The sequence below is a fragment of the Trachypithecus francoisi genome, unplaced genomic scaffold (assembly GCF_009764315.1).
Source record: "Trachypithecus francoisi isolate TF-2019V2 unplaced genomic scaffold, Tfra_2.0 Lachesis_group10, whole genome shotgun sequence".
Taxonomy (NCBI): Eukaryota; Metazoa; Chordata; class Mammalia; order Primates; family Cercopithecidae; genus Trachypithecus; species Trachypithecus francoisi.
The window spans coordinates 43,240,687-43,254,259 of record NW_022681455.1 but is presented as its reverse complement, the minus strand read 5'-3'; the positions used below and the strand labels follow the sequence as shown (position 1 = coordinate 43,254,259).

General features: G+C 49.4%; 1 protein-coding gene across 1 annotated transcript; it reads right to left on the bottom strand.

Annotated features, from left to right (window-relative positions):
• Nucleotides 1-5,350: 5,350 nt before the first annotated feature.
• RRP36 (ribosomal RNA processing 36) lies at nt 5,351-13,324 on the bottom strand. Its single transcript, XM_033217222.1, has 7 exons — nt 13,143-13,324; nt 10,403-10,550; nt 10,204-10,270; nt 9,390-9,494; nt 7,951-8,025; nt 7,736-7,853; nt 5,351-5,865 (listed from the first exon to the last, which is right to left on the bottom strand). The coding sequence occupies exons 1-7, from the start codon at nt 13,264-13,266 to the stop codon at nt 5,729-5,731; spliced, it is 774 nt and encodes a 257-aa protein (XP_033073113.1). The 5' UTR covers nt 13,267-13,324; the 3' UTR covers nt 5,351-5,728.
• Nucleotides 13,325-13,573: the final 249 nt, after the last annotated feature.

The following is a 13,573-nucleotide window of genomic DNA, read 5'->3' as shown; positions in this document are numbered from 1 at the left end:
ACTGAGATCTGGAGCCTAGGGGGAAAAAAGGCCATGGCTTGTGGGAGTCAGGCTGCTCAGGATGAAGCCATAATACAGAAGGCAGAGGGGCCCCCTAGTGCTTGCTTTGCAGTATTGTTCTCATGGTGTTGGCTCTCACAGCAGGGGCCAGCCTGCTGAGCAACAGCTGCCCTTTGGGGCAGAGTCCAGACAGGCAGCAGCAGCAGGCTGGGCCACAGTGGGCCCAGGCACACTGCGGGTGCTGCAGCTTGTCACTTAGTGCCTCTTCACCTTGGTACTAGAGATTATAGCCTTTTATTGGCCCAGGCCCAGTATTCTTGAGCTCGCTCTCAAGTGCCAGAGCTTTTTGCCCTTCTCTGGACTTTCCTGCTTTTTATGAGCTTATCCTTCTCCACCAGAAACTCAAAGAAGCTTCCTGTGGTGGGGTTCAGTAGTCAGGCCAGCATGCAGTGCATGTAGGGGCAGATGATAGGACTTACTTGCACTATAGCCCCATTCTACTACTGTCCGGAGGCCTCCTCCCTGGGCTGAGCTGTAGGCTATGCCTTGAACTTACTGCCCTCATCAGCCCCTGGGCATCCTATTCAGTCACTTTGCCGGTTTCCCATGGGGTACCTTCCTGCTCATCTGCAATGGAAAAAGTCTCCAGCAATTCTTTTTTTTTTTTTTTTTTTTTTTTGACAGCGTCTTGCTCTGTCGCCCAGGCTGGAGGAGTGCAGTGGCATGACCTCGGCTCACTGCAACCTCTGCCTCCCAGGTTCAAGCTTTTCTCCTGCCTCCGCCTCCCGAGTAGCTGGGATTACAGGCGCCTGCCACCACACCCAGCTAATTTTTGTATTTTTAGTAGAGACAGGGTTTTACCATATTGGTCAGGCTGGTCTCAAACTCCTGACCTCAGGTGATCCAGCCACCCTGGCCTCCCAAAGTGCTGGCATTACAGACATGAGCAACTGCACCTGGCCTTTTTTTTTTTTTTTTTTTTCCCCAGATGGAGTTTCACTCTTGTTGCCCAGGCTGGAGTGCAATGGCACGACCTCGGCTCACTACAACCTCTACCTCTGGGGTTCAAGCAATTCTCCTGCCTCAGCCTCCCAAGTAGCTGGGATTACAGGCATGTGCCACCACGCCCAGCTAATTTTGTATTTTTAGTAGAGACGGGGTTTCTCCATGTTGGTCAGGCTGGTTTCGAACTCCCGACCTCAGGTGATCCACCCACCTCGGCCTCCCAAAGTGCTGGGATTACAGGCGTGAGCCACCACAGTCGGCCTACAGCAATTCTTAAGGGAAGAACACACCAGCTTTGGTCTTGAAACCCTGCATGTCGCCATCTGCAGTGCACTTCCTGTGTTGCCCTCCTCAGCACACATCTCACCCTACCCCAAGACTCGGGACTCCTTGATTTGCCCAAATCCAGGTGAGAAGCTTTGACTTCAGGCACAGTCCAGCCTTCTGTCACCAGCATCAGGAAGGAAGTGAACCTTTCTCTCCCTCAGAGCCATCCATTCTAGAGGGCAGACAGTTGGCCTCATTTCTAAGATAAACTCAGGGGACAGAAGTTGATTACCCTGAGCCCATTGTGAGGCCATCCTCACAGCCGTGACTCCTCATATTTCTACAGCTGGGTTGGGACCTTGGCTGGTCAAGACTAAGTAGTCAGCCCCTACCTCCCCAAAAACAAAACCAAGCAAAGACCACATACAGATTCCATTTATATGAAATGTCCCAAATAGGCAAATTTATAAAGACAGAAAGTAGATGAGTGGTTGCCTAGGGCTGAGGAGATTGAGGATGACTGCTAAAGGATATACGGGTTTTTTTTTGGGGGGGGGTCAAAAATGTTCCAAAATTGTGGTAATAGGTTCTGTAAATATACTAAAAAACACTGTATACTTTAAATGGGTAAACTGTGTAGTTAAGTGAACTATATCTCAATAAAACTATTACCAAAAACGAAAACCAAAAACCAACAGCTGAAGCTCAGAGCTTTCCAGTATCTCCCCTTGGTCCTTGTTGAAGGGGAAAAGCAGCAGTTTGAAGGCTTAGGGTAGCCAACACTGACTGCCTTTTAGTGAACATTCACATTTTATAACCACATCATCTGAGCCCATTTCCCATGCTTGGGAAACTCCCCACGACAAATCTACACAGAAGATAGGGCCCACCTCCTACCCTATAAAAGACCAGATCCTGGTATTCCCAGTGCTGTAAAGCCATATGACCAAGACTTAGCTAATCAGAGGGAAGCGAGAGAGAAAGCAGAGAACACATTTTGGTGGCAGTGTGACACCTTCACATCAACACCGTGATTCTGATAGGCTTTATCAGCCAGAATCCATTCTTTGACTTTAAAATAGGATTGACATATGTGACAACAGGGACCCTGCAGCACTGGGTCCCTCACTTCCCCCTGTCCCAGTAGCTACATCCCTAGGGTTACAATCACCAGGAGAGCAGATTCTCCATCTTCCATTATGCTGCAGCTTCCGTTTCTATCACCAGAACTACATCTTCCCCATCCCAGAAGCATTAAGCAATAGATGTCCTAACTTCCGATTCTACTTCTATTCCTTTTCATTAGAGCTACCTTTTTTTTTTTTTTTTTGAGATGGAGTCTCACTCTGCTGCCCAAACTGGAGTGCGGTGGCGCGATCTCGGCTCACTGCAGCCTCCACCTCCCAGGTTCAAGCAATTCTCCTAACTCAGCCTCCTGAGTAGCTGGGACTACAGGCGTGTGCCACCATGCCTGGCTAATTTTTTGTATTTTTAGTACAGATGGGGTTTCACCGTGTTAGCCAAGATGATCTTGATCTCCTGACCTTGTGATCCGCCCTCCTCGGCCTCCCAAAGTGCTGGGATTACAGGTGTGAGCCACCAGGCCTGGCCCAAGAGCTGCCTTTTTTTAGATACAGGATCTCACTGTGTTACCTAGGCTGCAGTGCAGTGGCTGTTCACAAGCACAATCACTGCATACTACAGCTTTGAACTCCTAGCCTCAAGGGATTGTCCCACCTCAGTCTCCTAACTGGGGGCATAGAGCTTTTAAGATAGGCATTATTTAAGAAAGGGTCTCACTCTGTCGCCCAGGTTGGAGTGCAGTGGCACAATCATGGCTCACTGCAGCCTTGACCTCCCAGGCTCAAGTGATCCTCCTGCCTCAGCCGCCTGAGTATTCTTTGTAGAGATGGGGTTTCACCATGTTGCCCAGGCTGGATAGACTTTCAAATGTTCCATAGCCTATGATTTATCTAGCCTTAAAAACAAACAAACAAAAATCTTGGCCGGGTGCAGTGGCTCACACCTGTAAACCTATCACTTTGGGATGCCTAGGCAGGTGGATTACTTGATGTCAGGAGTTTGAGACCAGCCTGGCCAACAACACGGTGAAACCCCTTCCCTACAAAAATACAAAAATTAGCCAGGTGTGGTGGCATACACCTGAAATCCCAGCTGCTCAGGGAGTTGAGGCAGAAGAATAGCTTGAACCTGGGAGGTGGAGGTTGCAGTGAGCCAAGATCGTGCCACTGCACTCCAGCCTGGGCGAGAGGGAGACCCTGTCTCAAAAAAATTCTAGAAAATGTCCAGCCTCTTAATTTTCTTGAAATTCTGATTGTGTCAAATCTCATATTTGTTTTATCTTCCATTTTGTTATGTTTTATAGACAGGATCTTGCTCTGTCACCCAGGCTGGAGTGCAGTGATGCCACCACAGGTCACTGCAACCTCCCGTTCCTGGGCTCAAGCAATCCTCCAGCCTCAGCCTCCAGAGGAGCTAGGACTATAGGCGTGTGTCACATGTCTGATTTTTAATTTTTTTTGTAGAGACAAAGTCTCCTTATGTTGCCCAGGCTGGTCCCCAAATGCAGACCTCAAGGGATCCTCCCTATGCCTCCCAAAAAGCTGGGATTACAGGTGTCAGCAACTGCGCCGAGCCTCTTCCATGTTTTTTAACCGCTTTTCCTTAGTTTCCATTTCTCTGTATGTCAGTGCTCCCTCTGTGTAACTTCAGACCTATTTCCAGTTCATTCTCCCTTTAGGAAGAAGTCTAATCTGCTGCTTAACCATATAGTTTCTAACTTCCCGTAGTGTACTTTTCTTCTTTTTTTCTTTTTTTGAGGCGGAGTTGCACTCTTGTTGCCCAGGCTGCAGTGCAGTGATGCGATCTCAGCTCACCGCAACCTCCACCTCCTGGGTTCAAGCAATTCTCCTGCCTCAGCCTCCCGAGTAGCTGGGATTACAGGCATGCACCACCACACCCGGCTAATTGTTTGTATTTTTAGTAGAGATGAGGTTTCACCATGCTGGCCAGGCTGGTCTAGGACTCCCGACCTCAGGTGATCCACCTGCCTCGGCCTCCCAAAGTGCTGGGATTACAGGCGTGAGCCACCGTGCCCAGCCCTGCTTTTCATTTTTAAAAGGCTTTAAGTTTTACTTTTTTTTTTTTTTTTTGAGACGGAATCTCGCTCTGTCACCCAGGCTGCAGTGCAGTGGCACTATCTTGGCTCTCTGCAAGCTCCGCCTCCCAGGTTCACGCCATTCTCCCACCTCAGCCTCCTGAGTAGCTGGGACTACAGGCACTCGCCACCATGCCCAGCTAATTTTTTGTGTTTTTAGTAGAGACGGGGTTTCACCGTGTTAGCCAGGATGGTCTCCATCTCCTGACCTCGTGATCTGCCCGCTGTGGCCTCCCAAAGTGCTGGGATTACAGGCGTGAGCCACCGCACCCAGCCTTAAGTTTTACTTTTTAATCACACCAGTTTAGTACCTTTTGACATTAACTTGTCACACTTTTTCTTTAAACATAAGACATTTTGTATTTTTTATTTTATAGTTCTCAATTTTAATTTTTGCCAGTTTGATCCTGCTGCCCTTTGTTCCTAATGACTCTTGCTCATGGTGGTTTCTTTCCTTGTGTGCTTTAACTGTAAGCTCATATTCCTTGAAATTTTAACTGAAAGAATTCCTTGAGGCCTGGGTTTAAAGAACAATCCTCAAGAAAGGATTACATTTGCTTCTGCCAAGTCCCTGGAGACACTATCTACTTGAGACTTTTTTTTTTGGTGGGGGGGTGGTTTCACTCTTTTTGCCCAGGCTGGAGTGTAGTGGCGCGATCTCGGCTCACTGCAACCTCTGCCTCCCAGGTTCAAGTGATTCTCCTGCCTCAGCCTCCAGAGTAGCTGGGATTGACAGGCACACGCCACCAGGGAGGCTGAGGCACAACCATCACTTGAACCTGGGAGGTGGAGGTTGCAGTAAGCCAAGATTGCACCACTGCACTCTAGCCTGGGTGACAGAGCAGACTCTGTTTCGGGGGGGAAAAAAAACACACACAAAAAGGCCACAAAAAAACAATAAAAAGATGAGTAAAGAGAATGTTTATGAAGTGGCTCCTACATAATTTCTCAGCCCTGGGAGTCATGAACAGACTCCATGGTCTTCATTGACCCCTCTTCTTCGGTATCAGAATCCCTGGTTTAAGGCAAAGATGAGAAAAGAACACAAGGACACAATGAACCAGATCCAAGCTGAGGCTGTGTGGCATGGCAGAAGGCTGAACTATTATTCTTGTGTAGCCCTAGGGATAGTCCAAGAGCCCTCTAGTCTTCTCTGAGGCAATGAGATTCAAGGGCAGCTATGATCCTTGCCCTTGAATGGAAACCAGCCGTGGCCAAATCTGTCCTCACAGATTCATGTGTCCCTAGGACAGTGGCAGAGCAGAGGATAGTTCCTTCTTACTCTTTGCTCAAAGGGAGATGTCTCCTGTCCTTGCCTGCATTTCGTCGCCTCTTTCGACTCAAGAAGTTCTCCAATTTCTTGCTGCGTTTCAGCTCCTTGAACTTCTCAGCTAGTGCCAACTGGCGCTGCTCAGCTAAATGACAGGCAGAATGAAAGGTGGTGAGCAAAGAAGGAAGCCCCTATTCTTTCCCAAACCAGGTCAGTAACTCCAAGCCATTATGCTGGGATACATGAGTTCTTTAAAGCTCACTGGTGCCCCTTTATCTTTTTTTTGAGATGGAGTCCTGCTCTGTCACCCAGGCTGGAGTGCAGTGACACAATCTCAGCTCACTGCAACCTCTGTCTTCTGGGTTCAAGTGATTCTCCTGCCTCAGCCTCCGGAGTAGCTGGGATTACAGGCATGCACCACCACATCCAGCTAATTTTTCTGCATTTTTAGTAGACACGGAGTTACGCCATGTTGGCCAGGCTGGTCTTGAACTCCTGACCTTAGGTGATCCACCCTCCTTGGCCTCCCAAAGTGCTGGGATTACAGGCGTGAGCCACTGTGCCTGGCCAACAGGTGACTTTTTTTTTTTTTTTTGAGACGGAGTCTTGCTCTGTTGCCCAGGCTAGAGTGCTGTGGCACGATTTCAGCTCACTGCAACCTCCGCCTCCCAGGTTCAAGCGATTCTCCTGCCTCAGCCTCCTGAGTAGCTGGGATTACAAATGCACGGCACCATACCTAGCTAATTTTTGTATTTTTAGTAGAGACAGGGTTTCACCATGTTTGCCAGGCTGGTCTTGAACTCCTGACCTCGTGATCCACCCTCAGCCTCCCAAAGTGCTGGGATTACAGGCGTGAGGCACTGCGCCTGGCCCAACTGGTGACTTTTATTTTATTTATTATTTATTATTATTATTTTTTGAGACAGAGTCTCACTCTGTTGCCCAAACTAGAGTGCAGTAGTGCAATCTCGGCTCACTGCAAGCTCCGCCTCCCGGGTTCACGCCATTCTCCTGCCTCAGCCTGCCGAGTAGCTGGGACTACAGGCGCCCGCCACCACACCCAGCTAATTTTTTGTATTTTTTAGTAAAGACAGGGTTTCACCATGTTAGCCAGGATGGTCTCAATCTCCTGACCGTGTGATCCGCCCACCTTGGCCTCCCAAAGTGCTGGGATTACAGGCGTGAGTCACTGCGCCCGGCCGACTTTTTTTTTTTTTTTTATTAATTTTTTGTGAGACGGAGTCTTGCCCTGTTGCCCAGGCTGGAGTACAATGGTGCAATCTAGGCTCTGCAACCTCCGCCTCCCAGGCTCAAGTGATTCTCCTGCCTCAGCCTCCTGAGTAGCTGGATTATAGGTGCGCACCACCACGCCCAGCTAATTTTTTTGTATCTTTAGTAGAGTTGGGGTTTCACCATGTTGGCCCCCAGGCTGGTCTCGAACTCCTGACCTCGTGACCCACTCACATTGGCCTCCCAAAGTGCTGGGATTATAGATGTGAGCCACTGTGCCCAGCCCAACTGATGACTATTTATATGATCTCAGTCCTACTCAATTCAACCAACTATGAATACCTATGTGCCTGGCCCAGCGTGTGTGTGTGTGTGTGTGTGTGTGTGTAGTGTAGACCAAGAGATTAAACTGACTCTGTGTGTGTGTGTGGTGTAGACCAAGAGATAAAACTGATTGTGTGTGTGTAGACCAAAAGATAAAACTGTGTGTGTGTGTGTGTGCGTGTAGTGTAGACTGAGAGAGAAAATTCACTGTGTGTGGGGGGGGGGTTGGGAAGTGGGGAGTGTAGACCAAGAGATCAAGGTGACAATCCCTGCCATGATCTAATTAGGGATACAAGACCAGTTACAAACAACAACTCCCTACTATTTCTACTTTCCTCCAAGTTACCATGGGATCCAGCCTTCATGCCTTCCTTAAAGGGGCTCAGGGACACCCCAACACAGGACTCTACCACCATGGGCCCCACACCCGTCCCTGTTAGCAACAGTTGTGCACAACTCACATTTCTTCAGGAAGTATGGCCGATGGCCCTGCTGGGCCTGAGCCCGACGTTCTTGCTTCAGGGCCAGGTGCAGCTCTTGCTGTTGCTTTCGTTCCTGCTGTGCCATTTCTTGCTGCTCCTAAGGAGCAAAGATGAGATGGGTGAATAGGAGGGACTGTGAATATCTCCCCACCTTTAATTGCTTTCATTACCCGCCACAATTATTACCCACTCACCATTCGCTGAAGCAGTTGCTGCAGTTTCTCATGCTCCTTTCCTGAATGGTGCTTCTTCAACTGTTTTTTCACAAGCTCCACATTGGAAAATGAATATCATGGTTAGCATTCTGCAAATGTTAGCTGAAATTTTAGGTAAAGCACTATCCTAAGAAGTTCACATATATGTGTGTGTATATATATAAATATATGTATACACACACACTTTTTTTTTTTTTTTTGAGACAGAGTCTCGCTCTGTCGCCCAGGCTGGAGTGCAGTGGCGTGATCTCGGCTCACTGCAAGCTCCGCCTCCCGGGTTCATGCCATTCTCCTGCCTCAGCCTCCCGAGTAGCTGGGACTACAGCCGCCCGCCACCTCGTCCGGCTAGTTTCTTGTATTTTTTTAGTAGAGATGGGGTTTCACCGTGTTCGCCAGGATGGTCTCGATCTCCTGACCTCGTGATCCGCCTGTCTCGGCCTCCCAAAGTGCTGGGATTACAGGCTTGAGCCACCGCACCTGGCCCCACATATTTTTTTTTTTGAGACGGACTCTTGCTTTGTCACCAGGCTGGAGTGCAGTGGTTCGATCTCGGCTCACTGCAACCTCCGCCTCCTGGGTACAAGCAATTCCCCTGCCTCAGCCTCTTGAGTAGCTGGGACTACAGGCACACGCCACCACGCCCAGCTAATTTTTTTTTGTATTTTAGTAGAGATTAAATTTCACCTTGTTGGCCAGGATAGTCTCAATCTCCTCCTTTTGTATTTTAGTAGAGACTAATTTTACCATGTTGGCCAGGATGGTCTCAATCTCCTGACCTCGTGATAAGCCTGCCTCAGCCTCCCAAAGTGCTGGGATTACAGGCATGAGCCACCGCACCCGGCCAGTTCACATATATTAACCTGATAACACCAAGACAGTAACTATTTGTTTGTCTGTTTCTTTGTTTGTTTGGAGACAGTCTTGCCCTGTCACCCAGGTTGGTTGCCTCATTGCAACCTCTGTCTCCAGGGCACAAGCAATTCTCATGCCTCAGCCTCTGGAGTAGCTGGGACTATAGGCATGCAACACCACACTTGGCTAATTTTTGTATTTTTACTAGAGACGGGGTTTCACCATGTTGGCCAGGCTGGTCTTGAACTGCTGGCCTCAAATGATCTGCTCATCTCAGTCTCCCCAAGTGCTGGGATTACTTACAGGCTGAGCCACCACACCTGGCCTCCGAGACAGTAATTCTTTTATTTTTTATGATTAGAAAACTAAAGCATAGAGAGATTAAGTAACATGCCAATAGTCACACAGCTAGTAAACTTATGAGCCAGGATTTGAATATGAACTGAATTGGAGAAAGTTAAATCTGCCCACCACTATACTTGCCGCTCCCCCTGCCCAACTGTCTAACCTGTGCCCTCGTTTTCCACCCCACAAAATTCCCCAGAAACCAGTCTCAAGCTGTGTACCTCTTTCTCTTTCGCTCGGATGTCATTCAAGAATTGATATGTTTTGTCAAACACCTCAGGATTATATTCCCCTGACAGATCATCAAAGCGAGGGTCCCGGGCTACCTTTGGAGAGAACAGAGAGAATATAATACACAACTGTTCAATCTCCTTTCACTGAGAAAAAGTGCTTCCTGTCTCTTCCTCATCTTTCTTTTTTTTGTTGTTTTTTGTTTTTTGTTTTTTGAGACGCTGTCGCCCCGGCTGGAGTGCAGTGGCGTGATCTCGGCTCACTACAACCTCTGCCTCCTGTGTGCACGCCATTCTCCTGCCTCGGCCTCCCGAGTAGCGGCGACTACAGGCACCAGCCACCGCGCGCGGCTAGGTTTTTTGTATTTTTAGTAGAGACGAGGGTTTCATTGTGTTAGCTAGGATGGTCTCAATCTCCTGACCTCGTGATCTGCCCGCCTCAGCCTCCCAACGTGCTGGGATTACAGGCGTGAGCCAACGCGCCCGGCCTCTTTTTTTTTATTTTTATTTTTTGAGACAGAGTCTCATTCTGTCCCCCAGGGTTTAGGGCAGTGGCATGATCCTGGCTCACTGCAACCTCCACCTCCCAGGTTCAAGCGATTCTTGTGCCTCAACTTTCCAAGCAGCTGGGACTACAGGCGCACAGCATTATGCCCAGCTAATTTTTGTATTTTTAGTAGAGACGGGGTTTTACCATGTTGGTCATGCTGGTCTTGGAACTCCTGACCTTGTGATCTGCCCACCTTGGCCTCCCAAAGTGCTGGGATTACAGGCATGAGCCACCGTGCCTGGCCTTCTTCCTTACCTTTTTACTGATGGGAACAACCTGACGTAAAAATGGTACTCGGATCTTGGCTGACATTTCCAGAGGCCTATGGAGAAATTAAAGGCCAAGTCAAAAGGACTCCAGTGTTGGTCAAAGGCTTTCCACTTGTCACCCAAGACAACATACACCTATTCAAGGTCCCAGTTATCTTCCAACTTCTAGGGCAAGCCTTGCTTACCTGTGCTTATCTGCAACACATGCATTTTGGATAGGTGGTCTAAAACCTTGTTTCTTAGGGCTGTTTCCAGCTACCAATTGTTTGTACGTCTTAGTCCCCACTTGGCTCTGCAATTCCAACAGTTCCTCAAATGACATGTTAGATGTGCCTGTGGAAGTGGGGAGGGACATAAAACTCAGCTCAGTATGTCCCATTGCAGAAAAGACATCTTCCCATCCCCATTCCTTGACTAGCTAATCCTTTCTAATACCACATCAGACCAATCATTATTACAAGTCCTAGGCAGTAGAGGCTGTAATAGTGTTAAACTGACACCTAACTCTCCAACTTTTTCAGCAACTTGCGGCCTCATCTTGCTAAGGAAGGTGTATATGTAAGGTCAAAGGTGGACCAACCATAGTCCCTTCTTTTTCCACTCTCTTTTACTCATTCACAGGTTTCTCCAGAAGAGCCTCTGCCTCCCTTGCTCAGTTACCATTGCCAGTGTCCTGGTCCATACGCTCAGCATCTCTCACCTCAATCAGTGCTCTAGCCTCCTAGTCTCCCAACCCCCCAGTCTCACTCCTCTCAAAGCTATGCGCCCCAATTCAGCCTGAGAGAGGCATTGAAAATAAAATCAGATCTTATCACTCCCACACATAAACTTCAAATCATGTTACTCCTATAGGCAAGAGTCCCCAGTGGCTTCCATTTTGCTCACAGTAAAAGCCATGTACCTTAATAATGGCCTGGAAGCCTCCAAGTGACCTGGCCCCTGTCATGTCTCTAAGTTCATCTACTCATCTCCTTCTCACTCCTCTCAACGTGTCTCCTAGCAGTGTGTTCCCACCTCAGTTCCTCTGCACATGTTGCTCTGCTTGGTATACTTCCCCCAGAAGCTGTACCTAGGTACAGCTCCTCCCTCAGCTCCTTCAAGCCTTTATTCAAATCACCTTCCCAAAGAGGTCTTCTCTAAGTTATTTAAAACTGCAACCCCTCGCCCAGGTGCAGTGGCTCACGCTTGTAATCCCCACACTCTGGGAGGCCAAGGCCGATCAATCACCTGAGGTCAGGAGTTCAAGACCAGCCTGGCCAACATGGTGAAACCCCGTCTCTACAAAAATACAAAAATTAGCCGGGCATGATGGCAGGTGCCTATAATCCCAGCTACTTGGGAGGCTGAGGCAGGAGAAGAGCTTGAACCTGGGAGGTGGAGGGTACAGTGAGCCAATATCATGTCACTGCACTCCAGCCTGGGCGACAGAGCGAGACTCTATCTTGGAAAAAAAAAATTGCAACCTCTCCTCAGCTTTTTTCTCCATATCCTCTATCACCTTAAAAAAAATTGAGCTATAATTCATATTCCACAAAATCTAGTTCTTTAAAGTCTACAATTCAGTGTTTTATTGCCTTTTAATGTAATAATTTACTTGTCTGCCTCAAATGTTATTCATTTTGAGCCGGAGTCTCACTCTGTCACCAGGCTGGAGTGCAGTGATGCTATCTCAGCTCACTGCAACCTCCACCTCCCAGGTGCAAGCGATTCTTCTGCCTCAGCCTCCTGAGTAGCTGGGACTAAGGTGCACCACCAAGCCCAGCTGATTATTATATTTTTAATAGAGACAGGTTTCACCATGTTGGCCCAGATGGTCTCGGTCTTCTGACCTTGTGATCCACCCACCTCGGCCTCCCACAGTGCTGGGATTACAGGCATGAGCCATGCCCGGACTTAAATTTTATTTACTTTGAAAAAAGGTCTTGCTCTGTTGCCCAGGCTGAAGTGCAGTGGCCTATCATTGCTCACTGCAGCCTCGACCTCCTGGGCTCAAACTATTCTCATGCCTTAGCCGCCTCAGTGGCTAGGAATACAGACGTGGGCCACCACCCTGGCTAATTTTTTTTTATTTTTAGTAGAAAAGGGGGTCTCATGATGTTGCCCAGGCTGGTCTTGAACTCCTGGGCTCAAGCGATCCTCCTGCTTCAGTCTCCCCTCGTGCTGGGATTACAGGTGTGCTCGTCCACCACACCTGGCCAGGACAGGAGTGTTTGACTACTTTATTCACAACTGTATCTCCAGCAGCTAGAACTGTGCCTTAACAAAAAGCCTGCAGCATTTGCTGGGCACAGTAGTTCATGCCTGTAATCCTTGGGAGGCTGAGGGGGGTGGATCACTTGAGCCCAGGAATTGGAGACCAGCCCTGGCACCTGGTAACATGGTGAGACCTTGTCTCTACATTAAATAAATAAATAAAACTATCCATCCAGGCGTAGTGACGCGCCTGTAGTCCCAGCTACTCGGGAGGCTGAGGTAGGAGGATCTCTTGGGCCCGGGAGTTCGAGGCCGCAGTGAGCCGTCATGGTGCAACTACACTCCAGCCTGGGCGACAGGGCAAGACTTTGTCGCAAAAAAGTAAAAAATATAAAAAATTTAAAAAGCAAAGTCTACGGAATCTGCTGAATTCTGACCTACTAAGCCTTCAGCTGCCATCCATGCCTTTTCCTGCCTCCATACTATTGCACATACGTTCCCCATTGCCGAAAACTCTCATCCTGCCGTGAAGAAACTTCTCAGGATGTTCTAATCCCGGAAGCAATTCCTCTCACCCCCACTTTCCACTGCACCGGGGGCGCCCTTAGCGTAGCGTCGGCCTCTCAGAGAACTTGGCAGTCTTACTGGCACGGTCTCTGCAGGCTCGGGCCCCCCCCCCCCGCCCCGGGAATCCCCTTCCCCTCCCAAGCCCGCCCCGCCCCGTGCCCTCACCCCTCAATAGGTCGGAGGCCGCGACCCCAGGCTCCAGGCCCCCGCTGTCCTCCTCGCGGTCCCGGGCCCCGCGGGGACGTCGGGCCCTGGCGCCGGCCCCGGCGCGACGGTTAGCTCCCGGCATCAGCTGGCAGTAGCGCTCGGAAGACAAAAGGCGCCGCTTCCGTCCACGGCAGCCTCCGCCCCCCCCCTTTCCCCGCCTCTTCCGGCGTTCCCAGTGACGAATAGGCAGAAAATAGACTGCGCGGCCGGCAGCCAGGGAGCCGGCCCAAAGGATAGCCCACTCTGGAAAGATTGTCGCAACCTTCTGCCCGAGTCGCAGGGCGCTGGGTTCCACGCCCGAGAAGCTTGGGCCAGGCCTTGGTGGTATTTGGTTTCCTAATACCCTTGGCTGAGAAGCCAGAACCTCAGGGTGCTTGTCCTCAGCACCC